This window comes from Gallinula chloropus, assembly GCF_964237585.1.
Source record: "Gallinula chloropus genome assembly, chromosome: 19".
Taxonomy (NCBI): domain Eukaryota; kingdom Metazoa; phylum Chordata; class Aves; order Gruiformes; family Rallidae; genus Gallinula; species Gallinula chloropus.
Window position 1 is genome coordinate 11,745,643 of NC_140104.1, and position 23,015 is coordinate 11,768,657.

Here is a 23,015-nt window from a genome sequence, read left to right on the forward strand (position 1 = left end):
TGTGGATCCTGAGCCCTGCGCTGCAGGGAAGGTGCTCACCGAACAGGGATTGGGGCTTTGCTCCTCCTGCACCTTTGGATGATGTGGTTGGACAAGCGGGAGCTGCTTAGAGAAGCCCTAACAGCTTTTGCAGCTCTCTGCAGCACCACTGAGGTGGGAAGAGAGCAGAACAGGAGCTTCCCCAGTGCTCTTCAGGAAACACAACCACCACAGCACATATCTAACCCCTTTGGCGCTGTGCCCTGCAGCATCACGTCAGCCAGGGGACAGACACTGCACTCAGCCCTGCGTTGCATGTCCCATGGGAGAACCACCTGGCAAGAGAGGCTCCAAGGCTTTGCCCTCAAGGCCAGGGCCAGTAAAAGCCAAATCCTGCGCTCATGAGTCCTCCCTGAGGAGATTGTCCCAGGTGGGTGATGGAAGGAGAGGCTAAAGCCCATCTGGGTGGGTTGCTGCCCACTGTGGGGTCCAGCTCAGGGGCAGAGCCCCATGTGTTGCAGCGCTGTGCTTGGGGACATGCAGACAACTTCTCCTGACAACTGGAGCTTTTTCCACGCTGTTTTGTTCCCAGGTATGTTAAGTGCCCATAAATGAGCACAGGAGAGCATGAGTTGCTGGCAGGGATGATGCTATGTGACGGTCACCTCCCACAGACAAGGAGTTTAGACGGGCCAGATTCAGGCATCTGGCACGAATGGGAAGTCCTGCTGCAGAGCCCAGTGTAACAGTCTTACCCAGCAGCAAGGGCTCTTACTAACACGAGCATTTAATAAACAGCTGCACACAAAACAGCTTGAGAGGAAGGGGTTTAGGGGAAAAAGGGGACTCAGCATCCCAGCCGCCTCACCGCTTCTCACCCCACATTACAAACACGCTGGTCACTGGCACAGTATAACTCTCCTGGGTTTTTTTTCCCCCCTCTTCTCTTTTCCATGGAGGAAGACAAAGGTGTTTCTGGTTCCTGCCAACACTCTCCTGCCCTCGTAGGCAAAGGGAGGTTGTGGTTTCCTCAGGGCTGGCAACCAGGAGGCGAAATGTCAGCAGGGCTGGTGCCAGTTCCTGCCGTGGCTCTGTGTCACCTTTAGCCCTGCTGCAGTGAGCCACTGGCGACCTGCAGGGCTGGGAAATAGGGCAGGCTGCAGGCAGAGCACCCAGCACGTGGCTTCGCTGCTCTCATTCCCGACGCTGGCTCCCAGCAAAGCTGAGATCCTTCGGTTCCCTCTGCCTGTCCCTGGAGACTTCCTGGGACAGGCAATCAGGTGGGGTTTATATTTCCGCCCCCCCCCCTTGCATTTCCCTTTCCCCACTGATTGCCACACGCTGAACTGTTCCCCAGCTGCCCAGAGCTGTGTATAAAAGCAAGATCATCCCACTCGGGATTACGTGTGCCAGTTTGGAGACATCCACTGGATCTGTCGTGTTTTCTGTGTGGCAAACAACCTCTAACTGAAAAATATGTCTCTTTTGCTTTGAAAAGCTGGGGGATAGGCTGAAGCAGAGTGCAGCTTGGAGTAGGTGGCACTTGTTTTGAGGAGGAAAATAAGGGAACAGGCACATTTCTGCCCGGGCAGGGAAAGACGAGCAATGCATGTGGGCAGTGGGAGGTTGGAGGCGACTCGTGGCCAAAGCTGCTTATGATTCTATTTGTGGAGAGCGCGGGGAAGCTCGCAGGTGCTGGAGACACCACCTCTGTGTTTGGGTTTGTCACCTCCAGCAGTGGTTAAGTGCCCGTGTGCCTCTTGCAGATCCCACCTGGGGCGGAGGGGGCAGCCAGGTCTCCAGCTTTGTGTTCACCTTTTTCTAGCCAGTTTTCTAGGAGCTGCTCTGCTCTTAGCACAGCCTCTGCACCCGCTCAGCAAGGCTCGCTCTGTCCTCCAGCCTCTGCCCACACCAGAGGCATTGCTCAAGGCCCAGATTGTGTTACCACATTCCGTCTGTCACGTGGATGTCATGTACCCCGGGGAACACGGGTCTGGGGGCCCAAGAAGCCTGTTTTGGGAGCCTCTAATCGGATGTGATTTTCCCCCAGTGCTGCAGTGGGACAAATGGCAGCTTTGCAGCTCGCTGCCTCCAGATACAGGGGTACCCAGTGTGTGTCCCTCCTGATGGAAGATGTCAACAGCCTTGGCTTGGGGGACTTTGGGAAGGGACCTGCCCTTCTAACCCCTCCATACAGGGGTCATGGGGCTAGAGGGAGTGTCTCCCTCCAGTGATTATCTGCAGGGGAGCTACGCCCCAGCTCCCCACCCTCCCACACCCTCCTCAGCCCCACCACACATCCCTCCAGCCGAAGAGCCCACAGCACAGCCCTGTGACTCTCCCCAGGGGGGCTCCCTGAAGCCCCTGCCCAAAGCCCCAAGGCAAACGACTGCCCGGCAGCAGAACGGCCCCTGGGGCCGTGCCGAGCCCCCTCATCTGCCCGCAGGGCGCTGGGTGGGCACAGCGGGCAGGGGGGGGCTGCGCCCCGGGGGGCTGGCAGGGGGCACTCAGGGGTGGGAGGCATCGCTCCCCGGGGACTCGGGGGTGCGCGGCCCCCGACGGGGGCACACGGGGTGGGGGGGGGGGGGAAGCGGGCGCCGTCCCCGCTGAGGGGGCACCGCAGCCCCCGGGCCCTGCCCCGCGCCCCCGCCCCGGAGGCCCCGCGGCGCCCCCTACAGGTAGCGTGGGGTTATCCGGGCCAGACGCTGTCCAATCAGAGCCGGCGTCGAGCTGTCAACACCGCCTCTCTTCGCCAATCAAAAGCAGCGAGAGGCGGGACCGGAGAAGGTTCGGCGTTCCACCGGAAGTGGGCGACAGACAGCGCTTCCTTTCCACTCCGGCCCTTGGTCCCGCCTCCTGTCCCTCCTCTACGTCCTGATAGGCTGCGCCTCTTGTCTGCGGGGCTGCACGAAAGCCGATTGGTCAGGCCTTCTGACCGCACGCCTTCCCGACATCCGGGTCTCTGAAGCGCGGTGGCGGCGGCGCGGGGCCGCCATTGTGGTGGGGGCCCGCGGGGTGCCGCGGCTGCCGGTGAGCGAGGGCGGGGGGCGGCGGGGGCCTGGGGGCGGGTGGGGGATGCGGCGGGGGAGGCCGGGGGTGGCCTCGGCCCAGCCCTGAGCCCACCGCCCCCCCCTTTCTCCACCCCCGCAGGTGCGTCGCCATGGCCGCTGTCTTCCCGTACCGCGGCGGCTGCGCCCCGGTGCCCGCCCCGCTGGCTCCGCTGCCCGACTACATGTCTGAGGAGAAGCTGCAGGAGAAAGGTGGGTAGGGCCGGTCCCCTGCAACCCCCCCCCCCCTCCCGCCCCCCATCCTCCCGAGCGGCTCCGGCCCCGGGCTCGGGCCTGAGTGCCGCCTCTCTGTCCCCGCAGCCCGCAAATGGCAGCAGCTGCAGGCCAAGCGCTATGCGGAGAAGAGGAAATTCGGCTTCGTGGACGCGCAGAAGGAGGACATGCCCCCCGAGCACGTCCGGAAGATCATCCGCGATCACGGTGACATGACCAACAGGAAGTTCCGGCACGACAAGCGTGTCTATCTGGGGTAAGGGAGCCCCCACACCCCGCCCCCCACCCCCGCCCACCCCCGGCTGTGTAACAGGCGGGAGCTGAGCCCAGCCCTGCTCTGCAACCTTGTCACAGCTCCTCGTTGAAGGGAGAGCCCCTTCTCCAGAGGGTTTCCTACATCAGTCCAGCGTATAAAGCACCTTCCCTCAGGAGGAAGGGATCCCCAGTTGTACTAGGATAGCAACAGAGGATAAGCAAAGGAAGGTGTTGCTTTGAATTTATGAGAAAAACATTGCCTTTGGTAACACATTGTGTCTAGAAGGGTGGAGTGTGAAGTAGCCAGCATCATGATCCATCACACTAACCATTGCACATCCAAAAACTCCAGATGCTCATTTGCAGTGGGTTTGTTCTCATTTGTAACATTCTTAACGTGTAACAGTCTTGGAAGCCAATCCAGTAGAAAACATTGGTAGTGTGATGTGTGAAGCACAAGGAGAAAATAGAAGGTTTGTGGATTTGTCACTGGAGGCTTCTATGAACAGGGTTGATGAACGGTTTTCAGGAATGAAAGGCGTGGAGGTGATTGGGTTTGTGACAGATGGATTCTCTTGAGATCCTTTCCAACCCTGATTTCCCTTGCTATCTGATTGCAGTGCTCTGAAGTACATGCCTCATGCTGTTCTGAAGCTCTTGGAGAACATGCCCATGCCGTGGGAGCAAATCAGAGATGTTCCAGTCTTGTACCACATCACGGGCGCCATCTCTTTCGTGAACGAGATCCCCTGGGTGATAGAGCCCGTGTACATTGCTCAGTGGGGGTAAGTGCCTTCTTCCTTTGCCCTGGTGGGAACCTGGGAGCAAACATTTGTGCAGCCACAGTAAAAGTGACACTTAATGGTCTCTGGGTTTCTGCCAGCTCCATGTGGATTATGATGAGGCGAGAGAAGAGAGACAGGCGCCACTTCAAGAGGATGAGGTTCCCCCCGTTTGATGATGAAGAACCCCCTCTGGATTATGCTGATAACATTCTGGATGTGGAGCCCCTGGAAGCGATTCAGCTTGAGCTGGATCCAGAGGAAGATGCTCCGGTGTTGGACTGGTTCTATGACCACCAACCCCTGAAAGACAACAGGAAGTATGTGCCTCTGGTAGCACAGCTCACTGGGAGAGGGGGGAAGAAACAAATGCCCCACATAGATTGCCTGAACATAGCCATAGATAACCTTTGGTTGTGTTATGCTGGGCTATGGGTGGTGTTGGTGGGGAGAGAAAAACCTTCCCTCAAGGATGGGCCTCTTGTCTTCAGAATCCAGTGAGGGCAAATAAGGCCTCACTCTCCAGGAGAGCTGCTGCCCAGTTAACTGCTAAAACTTGGATGTCTCTTACTATGCTGTAAAGATGATGATCCATTTTTTCTGTTGGAATTTGAATTGATATTTGCTATAAGTGCACAGATGCTGTGTACCAGTTTGTTTATGCAGCACAGAAACTGAAGCAGTTGGTAATTTCTGGGCAGATGTAGTCCTGCAGCCTTTCTGTCTGTCTAGGAGGGCCATTGTGTTGTCTGTCCTTAATATGTTCACCAAATAATAGGCAGTGAAACGTGCTTTGTTGTTTCTGGTCCTTTGGTAAAGGCCCACTTGTCTTCCAGCTGTGTGGTGAGTCTCTTGGGCTTTGTTCTTCTGCAGGTATGTGAATGGCTCAACGTACCAGCGCTGGCAGTTCACCCTCCCGATGATGTCCACGCTGTACCGCCTGGCCAATCAACTGCTCACTGACCTTGTGGATGACAACTACTTCTATTTGTTTGACCTGAAAGCATTCTTCACCTCCAAGGCACTGAACATGGCTATCCCTGGAGGTCCTAAGTTTGAGCCTCTTGTTAGAGACATCAATCTTCAGTAAGTGTTGGGTGTAAGAGGGAAGAGAAGTGGTTATCTGGGGAAAGGGCTGGGAAGGTTGATGTGTTACCAAGTCTCTTGCCTTGGGTGAGCTATTCCTGGGTGTTTTGCTTTCTTTAGCATTAGGTCTGTGATGCACTTACTGCTTTGGACACTGAATGGTTGTTAGAGTGAAGAGAAAGCTAAAGGAAAAGTACTGCTGTGTCTTCACTCAAGAATGTTTGCCTTTCTGTCCCCTGGATGCTCATATAACTTATTTTTTTTGTCTCATTTGAGGGATGAAGACTGGAATGAATTTAATGACATCAACAAAATTATCATCAGGCAGCCAATTAGGACTGAGTACAAAATTGCTTTTCCATACCTGTACAATAACCTGCCACACCATGTCCACCTGACCTGGTAAGTGCAGCAGCCTCAAGAGCAGAGAGGGGAAGGGAAAGCTGCTGGCATGCTCTAACACAGGCTGTGTGTCATACAGGTATCATACTCCCAACGTTGTTTTCATTAAAACTGAAGATCCTGATCTCCCAGCTTTTTACTTCGATCCGCTGATCAACCCCATTTCACACAGACATTCTGTCAAGGTGAGTCACCCTTCAGGAGAGCCTGTGATATAAACCCTGCATGTGGAGGTGATGTGGCTTCAGCACCTTGTTTGTAACCTTGCTTCTGGTGGTGGCACACACACATAGGTACTGAGAGACAAAGCAGCAGCCCTTCCACAAACCCCACCACGGTTGGCATCTGTAGCCTTTTTCTGCACAAAGTTGTCTCCTTTGGTCTCTGTAGGATAAAGCCCAATCTGTAATTAACAGTGTTATTTTAGAGTCTTCTGGTAGGTTATTGATCGTTTTGCTTGTCCTCAGTGTATTCATGGAGGTGACATCTCCCTTGAGTTACCTCTGTAACACCTAGCTTTGGTTTCAGTAGCCACAGTTAGTTCTTGAGCCTTGTAGACTTCTTTTTGCTTCTCCAAATCCTCAGCACTCTCACCCTGCTACCATACAAGCAAAGAGAAGGTTCTTTCCTTTGTTAACTCTGACAGCTGAAGCAACCAGAAAACATGTTGTGTGTTGGTTTCTGCATTTCAGAGTCAGGAACCGTTGCCTGATGATGATGAAGAGTTTGAATTGCCAGAGTTTGTGGAACCTTTCCTGAAGGATACCCCGCTCTACACAGATAACACAGCCAATGGCATTGCCCTGCTGTGGGCTCCACGGCCCTTCAACTTGAGATCTGGAAGGACTCGGAGAGCTCTTGACATCCCACTGGTGAAAAACTGGTGAGTTCTTTCAAGGGGAAGGGATAATAATGTCACAATCACCAGGACATCTCATTACAGTGAAAATAAAATAAAGTTACCCTGTAGTGATTGGATTCTAGAGGTTTTTAGGAGAGTTTCTGGAGGCTCTTCTCTCAGGAATGTGAATTACCTGTGTTATCTCTAGGTATCGTGAGCACTGCCCAGCTGGCCAGCCAGTGAAAGTGCGAGTCTCCTATCAGAAGCTACTGAAATACTATGTTCTGAATGCACTCAAGCACAGACCCCCCAAGGCCCAGAAGAAGAGGTAATTTGGGGTCTGTTCAGTGGGGAACTGCTGGTCTGAGCAGGGAATTGAGCTGATTCTGTTCTTTGCTTACTCCAGGTACCTGTTCCGCTCCTTCAAGGCTACCAAGTTCTTCCAGTCGACGAAGCTGGACTGGGTGGAAGTGGGCCTGCAGGTGTGTCGCCAGGGCTACAACATGCTGAATTTGCTGATCCACAGAAAGAACCTGAACTACCTTCACTTGGATTACAACTTCAACCTGAAGCCTGTAAAGACCCTCACCACTAAGGTATTGGTCCACGTGCCGTTTTACTCAACGGTAACGTTTACCTGAAGATTGTTAAGTAGCTAGTGTGGTAAAACAGGCCACAGTGCCTCAACTGCTCCGTTGTTGTGCAGAATGAGCAAATCAGAGAGCTGTTTCATGCTTACATAACATCATTACATAAATGCTGGGGTTTTTTAATCTTTTCCAGGAAAGGAAAAAATCTCGGTTTGGTAATGCTTTCCATCTGTGCCGAGAGGTTCTGCGGCTCACTAAGCTGGTGGTAGACAGCCATGTCCAGTACAGGCTTGGGAATGTGGATGCATTTCAGGTAAGCTCTTCTCTTTCTCTCTGCATTTGTTTTAAGGGAGGCATAGGAGTTGAGAGGAGGGGTGGGATATCTGGGTAGGATTACACAGGGTGCACAAAATGACTGGGTATTGGAGTGTTCTGGAGGAGAGGGAAGGATGAAAGTGTGCAGTGTTGCATGAGTTCTGCTTTTACCTTAGTTTATAAGAATTGATCATTGTATGAATCAGCAGTGTAGGAGCTTTCTGTGGCCTGATAGGCTTTGCCCTTGGCTGTGAAATAAACCTGGCTTCTTGAGACAATGTGAAGAGTGTTTATTGCTACCTCTGACTGTGCTCCCTGCATTCCAGTTGGCAGATGGCTTGCAGTACATCTTTGCCCACGTGGGTCAGCTGACAGGAATGTACCGATACAAGTACAAACTGATGAGGCAGATTCGTATGTGCAAGGACCTGAAACATCTCATCTACTACAGGTTTAACACAGTAAGTTCCACCTTTCCACGTGATGGTGATGCTAAACTGAGCACCAAGGGGGGAATTCTGGAGTGTCAGTAAGTGACCTGCTGCTACTGTGTCTCTGTTTCTCCAGGGGCCTGTGGGCAAAGGTCCTGGCTGTGGCTTCTGGGCTCCAGGCTGGAGAGTATGGCTGTTCTTCATGAGGGGCATCACGCCGCTGCTGGAACGCTGGCTGGGGAATCTGCTGGCCAGGCAGTTTGAAGGTCAGCATGTCTTGTAAATCTTGGGCGTGGGAAGAGTGTGTGGTAAAGATTAATACTGTTCACTTGCCAGCTTGAAGGCCACTTTGCTGTTCCAAGTGGGGGTCTGTATCCGTGCTCCACATGGGTGCCATGGGCTCTGACTGGTTCAGAAAAGATGCCAAATAGAAGTGGGGCTCCCTTCCTCATAGTGCTGTGGGGTCTGTACCTTCCTAATTGTTGACTCCAGCTCCAACTCAGCGAGGTTGTGGCAGTGTAATTTCTTCAGACACCCTGCACGTCCTTGCACTCCTGCATTAGGAAGAAGAGGAGCACTGCCCAGTAATGTCAGACCTGCTGAGGTGCTTTGCTTTTCCCAGGCCGTCACTCCAAGGGTGTAGCAAAGACTGTCACAAAGCAGCGTGTGGAGTCTCACTTTGACCTGGAGCTGAGGGCAGCTGTTATGCATGACATTCTGGACATGATGCCAGAAGGGATCAAACAGAACAAAGCCAGAACCATCCTGCAGCATCTGAGTGAGGCCTGGCGATGCTGGAAGGCCAATATCCCCTGGAAGGTGAGTCTCTCACTTGGCCTTTCGGTTCGATTTTAACATCTCCCAGGTAAGAACTGCTCCTCACTCCTGCCTCCTTCACGCTGCTGTCACTCTGCAGGTACCAGGGCTGCCAACTCCTATTGAAAACATGATCCTGAGGTACGTGAAGGCAAAAGCTGACTGGTGGACAAACACAGCTCACTACAACAGGGAGCGGATCCGTCGGGGAGCCACTGTGGACAAAACTGTCTGTAAGAAGAATCTGGGCCGGCTGACCAGACTCTACTTGAAAGCTGAGCAGGAGCGGCAGCATAATTACTTGAAGGTACTTCTGTCCACCCCAAATGGGTGCTGTTTTCATAGGGAAGCTTTCACTGAGTAATGCTGGTGGTGTGGTTCTGCAGGATGGACCTTACATCACTGCAGAAGAGGCTGTTGCTGTGTACACAACCACCGTGCACTGGCTGGAAAGCAGGAGGTTCTCACCCATTCCCTTCCCCCCGCTGTCGTACAAGCATGACACCAAGTTGCTTATCTTGGCTCTGGAGAGGCTGAAGGAAGCTTACAGGTAAGCAGTGGGAAGCGGTTGTCGTCTTGGGAAAGGCTTCTTCAGCTGTTTTGTTATCCATTATCCCTGGATTTGAGTGTGTTCTTCATGGGATCTGCTACTTGGGGCAAAACCAGTGCCGTGCATGGGGATGTGGATTGTGAAGAGTTCCAGATCTCAATAGTACTGCTTGGTTGAATGTTTTCATCACACTGATGAAAGACACTGTGTCCAGTTCTGGGATCCCTGGAGAGAGTCCAGTGGAGGCTACAGAGATGATTAAAGGCCTGGAGCATCTCCCCTGTGAGGAGAGGCTGAGTGAGCTGGGGCTGTTCAGCCTGGAGAAAAGAAGACTGAGAGGGGATCTGATTAATGTTTATAAATATCTGAAGTGTGGGACACAGGGGGAAATGGGCAGCCCCTTCTCAGTGTCTGTGGGGACAGGACAAGGGGCGATGGCCTCCAGTTGGAGCACAGGGAGTTCCGCACCAATATGTGGAGGAACTTCTTCCCGGTGAGGGTGATGGAGCCCTGGGACAGGCTGCCCAGGGGTTGTGGAGTCTCCTTCTCTGGAGATATTCTAGACCTGTCTGGACGCCGACCTGTGTGACCTGTCCTAGGGACCCTGCTTTGGCAGGGGGTTGGAATTGATGATCTTTTGAGGTCCCTTCCAACCCCTGGGATTCTGTGATGCTGTGGCTGTTCCTTTGTTCACGCTTGAGCTGTTCTTTCTCACTTTCAGTGTGAAATCTCGCCTGAATCAGTCACAGAGAGAGGAACTGGGCTTGATTGAACAGGCGTACGATAATCCTCATGAAGCTCTGTCCAGAATCAAGCGACACCTTTTAACTCAGAGAGCCTTCAAGGAGGTAAGTGTCTTGGTGAAAGCCAGACCATACTAAAAGTTATGCTGCATTCAGGAACTGGATGGCAACAGGCTTTGTGTTCTCTGTCAGCTCTGAGCCTCAGTTCTGCTGCTTCTCTTTTAGGTGGGTATTGAGTTCATGGATCTCTACAGCCACTTAGTTCCTGTTTACGATGTTGAGCCCTTGGAGAAAATCACAGATGCTTACCTGGATCAGTACTTGTGGTATGAGGCTGATAAGCGGAGACTCTTCCCTCCATGGATCAAACCTGCTGACACTGAACCTCCTCCCCTCTTGGTGTACAAGTGGTGCCAAGGTTTGTGGGGTTTTCTATTCTCTGCAAAAATGAGTTTTCCTGTCAGGAGCTTGCTTCCCCTTGGGAGCTGAGCTTTTGTATTTGCAACTTGCAGTCATTAAAGGCCGTATTTTCTAAGTTTATATATATATATATATATACTGGAGGAGGAGAACTTCCATACCATTTGTGGTTGCTTTGCTTATTTCTATTCACATTTTTGGGTAGTCAGGAAGCCCCAGTGTGGAAAAAACAGACATTACGTAAAATACGCTGATGTCTTGTGCCACGAGGGTTGTTCTCCACTCTGAGGAAGGCATTTTGTCACTTAACATAACAAGCTTGTGTGTCTCTGCAGGCATTAATAACCTCCAAGACGTTTGGGAAACAAGTGAAGGTGAATGCAATGTGATGCTGGAGTCTCGATTTGAGAAGATGTACGAGAAGATTGACTTGACGTTGCTCAACAGGCTGTTGCGTCTTATTGTTGATCACAACATCGCTGACTACATGACAGCCAAGAACAACGTGGTGATCAACTACAAGGTAACAGCTGCTCTCAGGAAAGGGGGGTGTGTAGACTGTAAAATTGAGAGCTTTTGGACCCATGAGGAAGGAGGGGACACAAGACTCGCCAGAGAAAGAAGAGATGAGGGACTAAGAAAACCAGGCCCCACCTGGAGTGTTGTGTCCAGTTCTGGGCTCCCTGGGATAAAAAGGACAGGGATCTCCTGGAGAGAGTCCAGAGGAGGCTAAGGAGATGATGAAGGGCCTGGAGCATCTCCCCTGTGAGGAAAGGCTGAGTGAGCTGGGGCTGTTCAGCCGGAGAAAAGAAGACTAAGGGGGCACCTTATTAATGTTTATAAATATCTTAAGTAGGGGATGCAGGGAGAAATGGGCAGCCCCTTTTCAGTGGTCTGTGGGGACAGGACAAGGGGAAATGGCTGCAAGTTGGAGCACAGGGAGTTCCACACCAACATGTGGAAGAACTTTTCCCCAGTGAGGGTGAGGGAGCCCTGGGACAGGCTGCCCAGGGGGTGTGGAGTCTCCATCTCTGGAGAGATTCCAGCCACGTCTGGATGCTGCCCTGTGCAATATGAGCTGGGGAGCTGCTTTGGCAGGGGGGTTGGACCCCATGAGCTCTGGAGGTCCCTTCCAACCCCTGTGATTCTGTGATTTCTGGGTCCTAGGAAATAGAGCAACTGCTCAGGTAAAAGGTCTGTCATGTGTTGTGACAGTCAGTCAGGTTCTAACAATTCCCCTTGTCTCCTCAGGACATGAATCACACCAACTCCTACGGGATTATTCGTGGGCTGCAGTTTGCCTCTTTCATCGTCCAGTATTATGGGCTTGTGATGGACCTGCTGGTGCTGGGTCTGCACCGTGCCAGTGAAATGGCTGGGCCTCCCCAGATGCCCAATGACTTCCTCAGCTTCCAAGACATCGCTACTGAGGTGGCCCATCCCATTCGCCTCTTCTGCAGATACATCGACCGTATTCACATCTTCTTCAGGTGAGAGCTCCAGGGTCCTGCTTTCCTCAGCCCAACTTCTCTTCTGGCATCTTGCAGCAGATGCTGTGAATGTGGGAATCATGTGCCCAGGCTTTGGCTCTCTTTTCTAAGAAAGAGGAGTATTTGAATCAGCAAAATTCCCAGAACAACCTTTTGCTTTCACTGCTTTGCTGTAGCTTCACTGGATCAGCAACACTATCAAAAGTTCAATTGTTACAGATTTTCCACTGGCTAAATACAGCTTTTCTGAATAAAGTTTGCTGTCTGTTCATGGCAAGGTAACCAAAACAGTCCTGGTTTGCCCTGTGCTAATGAAACTGAAGTCCCCTTCCATGGGAGGGTACAGAAATTGGATCATTACCTTCAGACATGCTGTGGTGAACAGCTATCCATAAGCTGTTGTTATCCATAAGCTATCCAAAGCCGTTACTGTCTGGGCAAACCGGTGTTCTGAGAAGTTGGTCATGTAACTCCAGATCCTCCTCTCTGTGCTCCCAGGTTTACAGCAGATGAGGCAAGAGACTTGATTCAGCGGTACCTGACAGAGCATCCAGATCCCAACAACGAGAACATTGTAGGCTACAACAACAAGAAGTGCTGGCCCCGGGATGCTCGGATGCGCCTCATGAAACATGATGTGAACCTGTAAGTGGTGCTGCCTGGAAAAAGCAAGTGATGGGATAGTGGGAAAAATAGTGATAAATAACTGTTGGGAGACTGATAGGCAGGTGCTCAGGAGGAAAAGTAAGATGTCAGGGGTCTGTACTGTAATTCTGGCAGTGAGTGATGGGTGTGAGAAACTGTATAGTGCTAAGGCAGCACTGAGAACTTGCCCAGTTCCTATTTCTCTTCAGTAACAGCCTGTCACTGCACATCTTGTTTTTCAGTGGTCGTGCTGTATTCTGGGATATCAAGAACCGTCTGCCTCGATCGGTCACCACAGTGCAGTGGGAGAACAGCTTCGTGTCTGTTTACAGCAAGGATAACCCCAACTTGCTCTTCAACATGTGTGGGTTTGAGTGCCGCATCCTGCCCAAGTGCCGCACCAGCTACGAGGAGTTCACCCACAAGGATGGGGTCTGGAACCTGCAGAATGAGGTAGGGTGAGGGGTTGGTGGGCTGGGAGAGCAGTGCTCGCTTGGTCTGTGCCTGCCAGCAAAGCAGGGCTGGCATCTGCTTGTGGAGCCTGCTGAAGAGCACGCCTTGGGCAGCTCTAGCTGGGACCACTAGCAGGGTAGTTAAAACAAACTGGGTATGGACTTTCCTTACTGGGCTGGATGGGAAATCCTTGGCTGGAAATGAGCAGAGACCTGAAACTGTAGAGCTGCTGTTCAGTCTCTCCCCATATTTCATAAATATTTGGATGGCAAGAGCTCACCTTGCTTGGAGGGGGTTTCCAGGAAGGAACTGATGTCCTTGTGCTCTCGTAGGTCACCAAGGAGCGCACAGCTCAGTGCTTCTTGCGTGTGGACGATGAGTCGATGCAGAGATTTCACAACAGGGTGAGGCAGATCCTCATGGCCTCCGGCTCCACAACCTTCACCAAGGTAAAGTTGGGAGGAAGATGTGTGACTTGAGATTTCTGCAGATGCTCAGAGAACAGGCTGAGACCTGATCCTTTGCTTTTGTTTCTAGATTGTCAATAAATGGAATACAGCTCTGATTGGCTTGATGACCTATTTCCGGGAAGCTGTTGTAAATACCCAGGAGTTGCTCGATTTGCTGGTGAAATGTGAAAATAAAATCCAGACTCGAATCAAAATTGGTCTGAATTCCAAAATGCCCAGCCGTTTTCCACCCGTGGTGTTTTACACCCCTAAAGAGCTGGGAGGGCTGGGCATGCTCTCCATGGGCCACGTTCTCATCCCACAGTCTGACCTCAGGTGAGTTATGCTGCTCTGTCCTTGCTGCTCACGTGAGTTGGGTGTTTTGTTGGATGCTCTTTCCCATAGAAATAGGTGAGAATGCTAGGTGGTGGTGGGCTAGTGAGTTATGTTGCCTTTATGGTAGGTCATAGCAGTATGACCTGTGAATTCCTATCGCTCCTGCCTCACTCTTGTGCCTCCTTGCTGCAGATGGTCCAAGCAGACAGATGTTGGCATCACTCACTTCCGCTCAGGAATGAGTCATGAAGAGGACCAGCTCATCCCAAATCTGTATCGTTACATCCAGCCATGGGAGAGTGAATTCATTGACTCTCAGAGAGTATGGGCAGAGTATGCCCTCAAGCGACAAGAGGCCATAGCCCAGAACAGGTACGTCTGTGTGTGCAGTCACATCTCTCTGTGTGGGGACAAGCAGAGGGTTGAAGTCTTGCACTGTCTCAGGGTTCTAGAGAACGTGCTGGACCAGTGATACAAGCTGCTGTCTTACCACTGGAGGAGGTATGGACTCTGCAACACCTGTGGCACAGTTTGAGGGAAATGGTGTCCCAGGTGGTGCCAGGAAAGCTGATGTCAGAGCTATCTGCAGTTACTTCTGTGTACTTAAGGGGGCAGGCTTTTCCTTCGGGCTGTTTGACATCAGTGTGGTTCATAGTGATGGCTATAGAAGCTCTGCTGAGCCTCTGAGCGCTTGGCATTTTAGACCATCTCCTGCCAGAACCCTGAGATCTGTGTTACTCTGTGGTGGCATCACCTGAAATAGTCCTTAGTGCATTGAGAGGTAACGAAGCGAGGTGGGTTTCTTTTCTACAGGCGTCTGACGCTGGAGGATCTGGAGGACTCATGGGACAGGGGAATTCCTCGTATTAACACCCTTTTCCAGAAGGACCGGCACACCCTGGCCTATGATAAAGGATGGAGAGTCAGGACTGACTTCAAACAGTATCAGGTATTGACTGGGAATTTCTCTAGCTGATTGTGAGGTTCAGACAATGTCCTTTTGCCTTGGGTTATTGCAGGTCCACTCCCTTGTAGGACCTGTATCTTGGGACTAGTAGAAGGTGTTGAGAACCAAGTGCTCCAAAATCTAGTGGCTTTTGAAGTGTTTAGGTAGGTGGCAGTGTCACACCACGCTGGGCACAGATGTGTTTCCAGAAATGCATCCTGGAAAGGGGGGCAAAAAAAGGTTCCAAAACAAACATTCCAGAATTTGGAGCTTTAACAACAGTAGAAACTTTTTATTACTAAAAACCTTTAATGGTGACTCTGTAGAAAGTTTTTCAGTCCCTGCAAGATAAAAATACTGTCTTAGATTCCAGCCAGTCTGAATTGCATAGGTTCAGCAGGTTCACTGACTGAACTCATGTTTTAGATGAGAGATGTCCTCTAGGGTTGAGGCTGTGAGGGGTTTTGCTCGTTGGCTGACACAGTCCTCATTATCTTGGTTCCTAAAATAAGCGTGGCCAGGTTAAGTGATGTGAATACAGAGCTGCTCACGAGTGCTCTGTGGTCTGCAGGTCCTGAAGCAGAACCCGTTCTGGTGGACACATCAGCGCCACGATGGGAAGCTCTGGAACCTGAACAACTACCGCACAGATATGATCCAGGCACTTGGTGGAGTAGAAGGGATCCTGGAGCACACTCTCTTCAAGGGCACTTACTTCCCCACATGGGAGGGTCTCTTCTGGTAAGAGAATCCTTGACACGGGGCCTTGTTCTGCAAAGTGGAGCTTAGTGGTGCAGGTGGAGGGGTCCTTGGCCCAGTACAATCCTTGCTGTACTGATTCTGCTGAGTCTTTTCCATTTTTCAGTCATCACTTGAGCACACTGTATAGCTCAGTTGGGAGGGCACCTTGGGTTGGGAAGTGCCTTTGCATGAAGCCATCTTCCCTGCTCCTGGTGTGTGTTCCCTGCCTCTGTGACACGTGGCACATGGTAGTGGAGGTGAGGGACCTTTTGTGTAATTGACTGTCTGCCCTTTCTAGGGAGAAAGCCAGTGGCTTTGAGGAATCCATGAAGTGGAAGAAGCTGACAAATGCCCAGAGATCGGGTTTGAACCAAATTCCAAACAGAAGATTCACCCTGTGGTGGTCTCCTACCATTAACAGAGCCAACGTGAGTACCTGGTGTTTGTACCTGTAGATATTACTGAACTGCAGTTAATCAATCTAACTCATTCTTCAGAGCAACTCCTACAGGTGAACTAAACCTCCATAACAGGAGCTGCTTTCTAAACTTCCATCAGTTGCCTGTGCTCACAGCTGCTTTTCCTTTGCAGGTGTATGTTGGTTTTCAGGTGCAGCTGGATTTGACAGGCATCTTCATGCACGGCAAGATCCCCACGCTGAAGATTTCTCTCATTCAGATTTTCCGAGCTCACTTGTGGCAGAAGATCCATGAGAGCATTGTCATGGACTTGTGTCAGGTGAGCAGTGTGGTGACTCAGTTGGTTTCAGCGTGCTCAGAAAGGCCTCCTGCTAGCAGCAGAGACTGACCCAGGGACTGGAGCAGGGGTTCAGCAGTTTGGCAGGGAAGGGGGAGGAAACAGGGTTTTCCTGGGTGCCTAATTAGTTCTGTGCTGAGGATAGATTCATCTTTGACTGCCTTTTTCTCAGGTGTTTGATCAAGAGCTGGATGCTCTGGAGATTGAGACGGTGCAGAAAGAGACAATCCATCCCAGGAAGTCATACAAGATGAATTCCTCATGTGCAGATATCCTCCTCTTTGCTTCCTATAAGTGGAATGTGTCACGTCCATCATTGCTTGCAGATTCCAAGTGAGCCTTTCTTTTTTCCCTCTCCATGATCTTGCTGCTGAGTCTGTCATCTTAAGCCAAAACCCTTATCTCTTGAGCAAAGGGTTGGTTTTCTCTGGGGTTGTGGGAGGACACAGTCATGCCTGGCAAAGTGTTGGGCTCATTTGGGTGGGTAGTTGCAGCATCTCCTAGCATTGCCTTCAGAAAAATGTGGAGGTGGTCTTTGGTCATGTTTTCTCCTCTGTTTGACCCTGAGCTTAGGAGCTCTGAAGGGTTCTTCAGGAAACCCCACAAAGCTCTGCTGTCCTGGGGCCAGAATCTGGAGCGAATTGTACACCATCTGCACCCATGCTGTGTTTAGTTTGTCTGAAACCTCACCACACAATCCCCAGGGGAGATGACCCTCATGATTCAGAGTAGGGGAGTAACTGTGCTGCTTAGTTTAAACCTGCAGCTGAACCCATTTGGCTGAGAGTTTCTCTTAACAGCTTCTGCCTTCAGCAGTTGTATGAAGAGAGCAGTAGAGTCCCACGACAGAAGGGTTTGCAGATATAGCTGGCCTCTTTTTCAGATATGCAGCGACTGCAGGAGATTTTTTGTGCAAGATTAAATGGTTCTGGCTTGCTTTCTCCTTAGAGATGTGATGGACAGCACCACCACTCAGAAGTACTGGATAGATATCCAGCTGCGCTGGGGAGATTACGATTCCCACGACATCGAGCGCTACGCCAGAGCCAAGTTCCTGGACTACACTACAGACAACATGAGTATCTACCCATCTCCTACTGGTGTGCTCATTGCCATTGACCTGGCCTATAACTTGCACAGGTGAGATCTGCACCTTCTGCATTCGGCTGCAGCTCCTAGTTTGTATCTTGGTGTGTCTCTGAACTGGCTTGGAGGATGAGGGGAGAAGGCAGAAGCTGATGGGATGCAGTGACTGGGATAAGGCATCTGCTTACGAGCTGTCTGCTTGTTGAGTAACAGTTCAGTTCTCCCAGCTTGTTAGTCATTTGTTCTCTTAGGAGATAGTTCTGTCAGACTGCTCCTGGAGCTGAAGGACAGGCCTTGTTTCAGGGTCCCCTTCAAGTGGGGACAGCTGTTCTTCACTGGAAATCTAGGGGGAAGAAGCCCCAGCAAGCAGACCTCTGCTCCAGTGTGCTTGTTCAAGATGCAGGTTTTCAAAGGACTGCAGCATGTGCACGCTGTGGCTTCCTGCTGTAGGGAAAAGCTGTAGGTGAACAGCTCCCACAACACAGCAAGAGAAATCATACATCAGCATTCAGCAGGCAGAAAGGTGCCTGCTGCTGCGTGGAAAGTATTGTGCATAGACAGCCCTTCATCTCAGAGCCGGTGACAACAACAAGGTCTCCTGTTTGTTTTCCTCTCCAGTGCTTATGGGAACTGGTTCCCTGGGAGCAAACCTCTGATCCAGCAGGCTATGGCCAAAATTATGAAAGCAAATCCTGCCCTGTATGTGTTGAGGGAACGGATCCGCAAGGGGTTGCAGCTGTACTCCTCTGAGCCCACAGAACCGTACCTCTCCTCCCAGAACTATGGAGAGCTCTTCTCCAACCAGATCATCTGGTTTGTGGATGACACCAATGTGTACAGAGTGACCATCCACAAGGTAAGACCTGAGGGGAAAGGATGGGGACTGTAAGTGGCCTGTGCTTGGGGTGATTATGGAGGAATGCACGATGGAAAACTGGGAATCAGCATGGAGACAAGTTTTTGTGGTGTGCACAGAACAGCTCTTGTTTTCCTGTGTGGTTCCTGCTCTGAGCACACAACGACTCGGCTCTTGCATAGAGGTGTGGATATGCTTCTCTGCCTGTACTTCTCACTTCCACTTCTTTTCTCAGACTTTTGAAGGGAATTTGACCACAAAACCCATCAATGGAGCCATTTTCATCTTCAATCCCAGAACTGGGCAGCTCTTCCTGAAGATCATCCATACGTCTGTGTGGGCAGGACAGAAGCGTCTAGGACAGGTAGGGTCTGGCTGCCTGCTGTGCTCTGGGCTGGGCTCTGACTGTTTGGGACACTCATTGAGCAGAAAACATCATCAGGGTCTTCATCTTCCTGCTTCCCAGCATGTAATCCATGCTCAGGCCAGCACTAGCATGGGATGTCAAAAGAGTGCAGGCGGTGGTGGTGGAAGGTTTTTGAGGCTCTGAGGTGTAAAAAACCACACATCTTCAAGGAGGACTTGAGGAACAGCACTGTGCTTGCTGTTAGAGCAAATCATGTTGCACTTGGCCGTACATCCAGTGCAGTGAGAAGATTCTCAGGTGGCAAAGTCAGGGAGGAGGTGTAGCCAGCTATTTTTTTCTGAGCCAGTCAGAAGTAACTGAACTCCAGGAATGGGAACTGCCCTCTGTGACCAGTAAGAAGAAAATGCTGGGTCTTGTCACTGAACTGGAACAAGCCATAAATTTCAGTTGTATTTTTAGAATTTGGTTTGAGTCTGTAAATCCCAGTGGCACGGAGGTGCTGCTTTAGCAGAGGGATACTTCTAACCCTGCTGTCTTCTGTAGCTGGCCAAGTGGAAGACAGCTGAAGAAGTGGCTGCCTTGATTCGATCGCTTCCTGTGGAGGAGCAGCCGAAGCAGATCATAGTGACACGGAAGGGCATGTTGGACCCACTTGAGGTAACAATGCAGATACTGCTCTGTGAGGACATCAAATCTTTGGGGGATTAGAAGATGCTGATGTGTTTCTGGGAAGGAATTGAGCTGCATGAGTGTTGTGCAGTGCTTGTGAGCTAATTCCTCGTCTCGATTAAACCCCAGGTGCACTTGCTGGATTTCCCCAATATTGTGATCAAAGGCTCAGAGCTGCAGCTGCCCTTCCAGGCCTGTCTGAAAGTGGAGAAGTTTGGTGATCTCATCCTGAAGGCAACCGAACCCCAGATGGTTCTCTTCAACCTGTACGACGACTGGCTGAAAACCATCTCTTCCTACACGGTGAGCACAACGTGCCTCGTCCGCGCTTCGCTCTGCTGCTGCTGAATGAGGTGGGAGCCGAGGCTGCAGAGAATCCCTTGCAGTTTGTCACATGGGAGCACTGAGCTCTTGAGTCCATCTGGATTTTCCTTCACATGGATTCCACTGCCAATGCTTGTGCAGTGTCAGGACACCCAAACAGAGGAGCGCTCTGCTAGGGCCTTGTATGTTTGATGTCCTTCTTTGTGACTAACTGCATCTGCTGTTCTCTCCTCCAAGGCGTTCTCTCGCCTGATCCTGATTCTCCGGGCACTGCATGTGAACAACGATCGAGCCAAAGTTATTCTGAAGCCAGATAAGACAACCATAACAGAGCCTCACCACATCTGGCCAACCCTGACAGATGAGGAGTGGATCAAGGTGGAGGTGCAGCTGAAGGATCTCATCCTTGCTGACTACGGCAAGAAGAACAAGTAAGCCACTGTCCAGCTGCAATAATCCTTCCTGCTCTAAGAGCTGTTGGCCAGAGTGCTCCGTGTAGGGAGTAGAAGCCTTTCATGGGCCCTTGGCAATGAACTGCCAGCTTTGTAGGGAAGGTGGTTGTTACTGTTCATTGTTTTCTAGTAAGGCAGATAAAAATGTCTGCCCTGCACTTTTTCATGTGATTTAGTCCCTCTTTGTGTCTGGAAAGTTCTGGTTTCGTTTTTTCTCACACCCTGAGTGGTGCTGAGCTGGTTCCTTAGCAAGAAGGGTGCAGAATGTATTTTGAAATGCCTGATGTGGGTGAATTTTCTCTTCCAGTGTGAATGTCGCATCCCTGACGCAGTCAGAGATCCGAGACATTATCCTGGGCATGGAGATCTCTGCCCCCTCTCAGCAGAGACAGCAGATTGCAGAAATTGAGAAGCAAACCAAGGAACAGTCCCAACTGACAGCCACACAGACCCGCACCGTTAACAAGCACGGGGATGAAATCATCACCTCTACAACCAGCAACTACGAAACCCAGACCTTCTCCTCCAAGACTGAGTGGCGAGTCAGGTAGGAGGGCAGGCAGGGAGGTTGTGCAAGGTCAGAGGGCTCACAGAAGGATCTGCACACCCTCTGACATGGTCTCCTCTTCCTTCACAGAGCTATTTCTGCTGCCAACCTCCACCTCCGAACAAACCACATCTACGTTTCATCGGATGACATAAAGGAAACGGGCTACACCTACATTCTGCCCAAGAATGTGTTGAAGAAATTCATCTGCATCTCGGACCTGAGGGCCCAGGTGAGCAGGCACAGAGTCAGTTACAGTTGTAGCCCGTGCTGCTGGGGCACACACCCATCCTGGGCAGTTTGGGACCTGATGGCAAAGAGCCAGGTGAACCCCTTGGTGCTGGAGACACAAGTTGGAGCCAGGTCCTGATGGCTCCTTGTGGCCCAGATGTCAACAAAATTGTGATGTTCTCCTCTAGTGAGAACCTGCCAGCCAAGAGAGACTCTCCTCAGGAGCTAAGGGCAGGGCCCACCCGCTCTCATGGTTACACAGAGTCTTCTTCTGGGCTTTTAAGGAGGGTGTTTGTGTTTCTAGATTGCAGGTTACCTGTACGGAGTGAGCCCCCCTGATAACCCCCAAGTGAAGGAGATCCGGTGCATCGTGATGGTGCCCCAGTGGGGAACACACCAGACTGTGCATCTCCCAGGGCAGCTGCCACAGCATGAATATCTCAAGGTGAGTTGAGCTTCTGCTCCCAGCGTGGGTGGAAGTTCCTTGTGCTGGGTAACAAGGACCTGAGGGCAGCTGCTCAACGTGTCTGTTGGCTGTGTGGGGCTTCGGGGACTCGGCTGAAAGAGGAGCCTTTAGTCCCTGTGTGATTTTTTTACGTGCTTTGAGCGATCTTCATTCCTTTCTAAAACACTCTTTTCTCAGGAAATGGAACCTCTGGGCTGGATTCACACCCAACCAAACGAGTCCCCTCAGCTCTCGCCGCAGGATGTCACCACCCATGCCAAGGTCATGGCTGACAACCCCTCCTGGGATGGGGAGAAGACCATCATCATCACCTGCAGGTGAGAGGCAGCGAGAGGCCTCCCTGTGCCCCCCTCTGCTCAGGGAGGGCCTGTGGGTGAAGCTCTTGGGAACAAGTTACAGTCTCAGACCAAAAATTTGGCAGAAAAGGGAGTGTTTGCTCATTTCTGGTTTCCCTCTGCCCCAAATCAGTCTGACTTGCCCTGTCTCCTTCCTTTCAGCTTTACACCAGGCTCCTGCACGCTGACAGCCTACAAACTGACCCCGAGCGGCTACGAGTGGGGCAGGCAGAACACGGACAAAGGCAACAACCCCAAGGGCTACCTGCCATCCCATTATGAGAGGGTGCAGATGCTGCTCTCAGATCGCTTCCTCGGCTTCTTCATGGTCCCAGCACAAGGGTCCTGGAACTACAACTTCATGGGTGAGCTTCCCCCCCCCCCCACCCCAGGAAAAGGAACAGGAAGGGACACAACATAAATAGCTTGATGAAAAGAAGGAAATGGGATGTGTTCCTTATGCCTTCTAAAGCTTGACCTTCCTCAGAGCACCTGGCAGGGTTTTACCAGTGTTGTGGTCTGACCTTTCCTTGGTACCAGCACTGGAATGTCAGTTCTGAATGATCTTTCTGTGGGAAGAGAGCAAACTGACAGAGGGGAGAAGCAGACATCTTGTCTTTCTGGAGCGCAGTGTCTGCTCTACTGCCACTGAATAATTAATCCCTCATCAGGCAGAGGAGATGGTAATGGAAAATGCAGGAGAAAAGCTGTGCCCAGGAGGTTCTGGTATGCAGAAGGGGTTAGGAAACAAAGAGAGGGGCAGACACAGGCTCCTGTTGAGCAGAAACGGACTAGGGGTGCATTGCTCTGTAACTCTACAGGGAGGAACCCAAAGGGGGGATGATTTTGTGGGTTTAGAACCCTCTTTTTCTGGCAGGGTGTGCTTAAACCTTTACCGTGTGAGGGTAGAGAGCTTTGCTAGGCTGCTGCTGAGTGCCTTTCACTCCTGATGGGTGCTGGACTCTCTCTTCTAGGTGTTCGCCACGACCCCAACATGAAGTACGAGCTGCAGCTGGCCAACCCCAAGGAGTTCTACCACGAGGTCCATCGCCCTTCTCACTTCCTCAACTTCGCCCTGCTGCAGGAGGGGGAGGTCTACTCTGCCGACCGGGAGGACCTCTACGCCTAGTCCCGCCCTCCCCCCCAGTACTGTCCCCCCCCACTCTTAGTACTGTTGATATTCAACAGCGTCGGTCTGTCCTCCCCCTGCTCCTCACCCCCTGCTCACCCCCCGTGCCCCCCGCCCCGGGCCCTGCCTGGTCGTTGTGTTCTCTCCCCCTGGCTCAATAAATTTTTTACGAACGGGAGCGCTGCCGGTGAGATCCCGCCTCGGGAAGGGGGCGGCCCCGGACGGGGCGGGCCGGGGCCGGGGCAG

The 23,015-nt window shown here is 51.7% G+C and overlaps 1 protein-coding gene across 1 annotated transcript; it reads left to right on the top strand.

Moving 5' to 3' along the window:
- Positions 1-3,131: 3,131 nt before the first annotated feature.
- Positions 3,132-22,941, top strand: PRPF8 (pre-mRNA processing factor 8). The gene is made up of 42 exons (XM_084273182.1): positions 3,132-3,239; positions 3,348-3,516; positions 4,136-4,300; positions 4,399-4,617; positions 5,171-5,383; positions 5,660-5,785; positions 5,865-5,970; positions 6,478-6,668; positions 6,835-6,954; positions 7,033-7,222; positions 7,410-7,529; positions 7,858-7,992; positions 8,099-8,228; positions 8,585-8,781; positions 8,879-9,085; positions 9,165-9,328; positions 10,050-10,176; positions 10,297-10,489; positions 10,827-11,014; positions 11,743-11,981; positions 12,480-12,626; positions 12,869-13,079; positions 13,412-13,528; positions 13,617-13,864; positions 14,057-14,236; positions 14,678-14,813; positions 15,382-15,551; positions 15,850-15,979; positions 16,143-16,289; positions 16,480-16,640; positions 17,256-17,447; positions 18,012-18,249; positions 18,485-18,613; positions 19,160-19,273; positions 19,415-19,588; positions 19,847-20,040; positions 20,369-20,608; positions 20,699-20,840; positions 21,144-21,284; positions 21,483-21,622; positions 21,803-22,005; positions 22,615-22,941. Exons 1-42 carry the CDS (start codon positions 3,140-3,142, stop codon positions 22,767-22,769), a joined length of 7,008 nt encoding a protein of 2,335 aa, XP_084129308.1. The 5' UTR covers positions 3,132-3,139; the 3' UTR covers positions 22,770-22,941.
- The last annotated feature ends 74 nt before the right edge of the window (positions 22,942-23,015 follow it).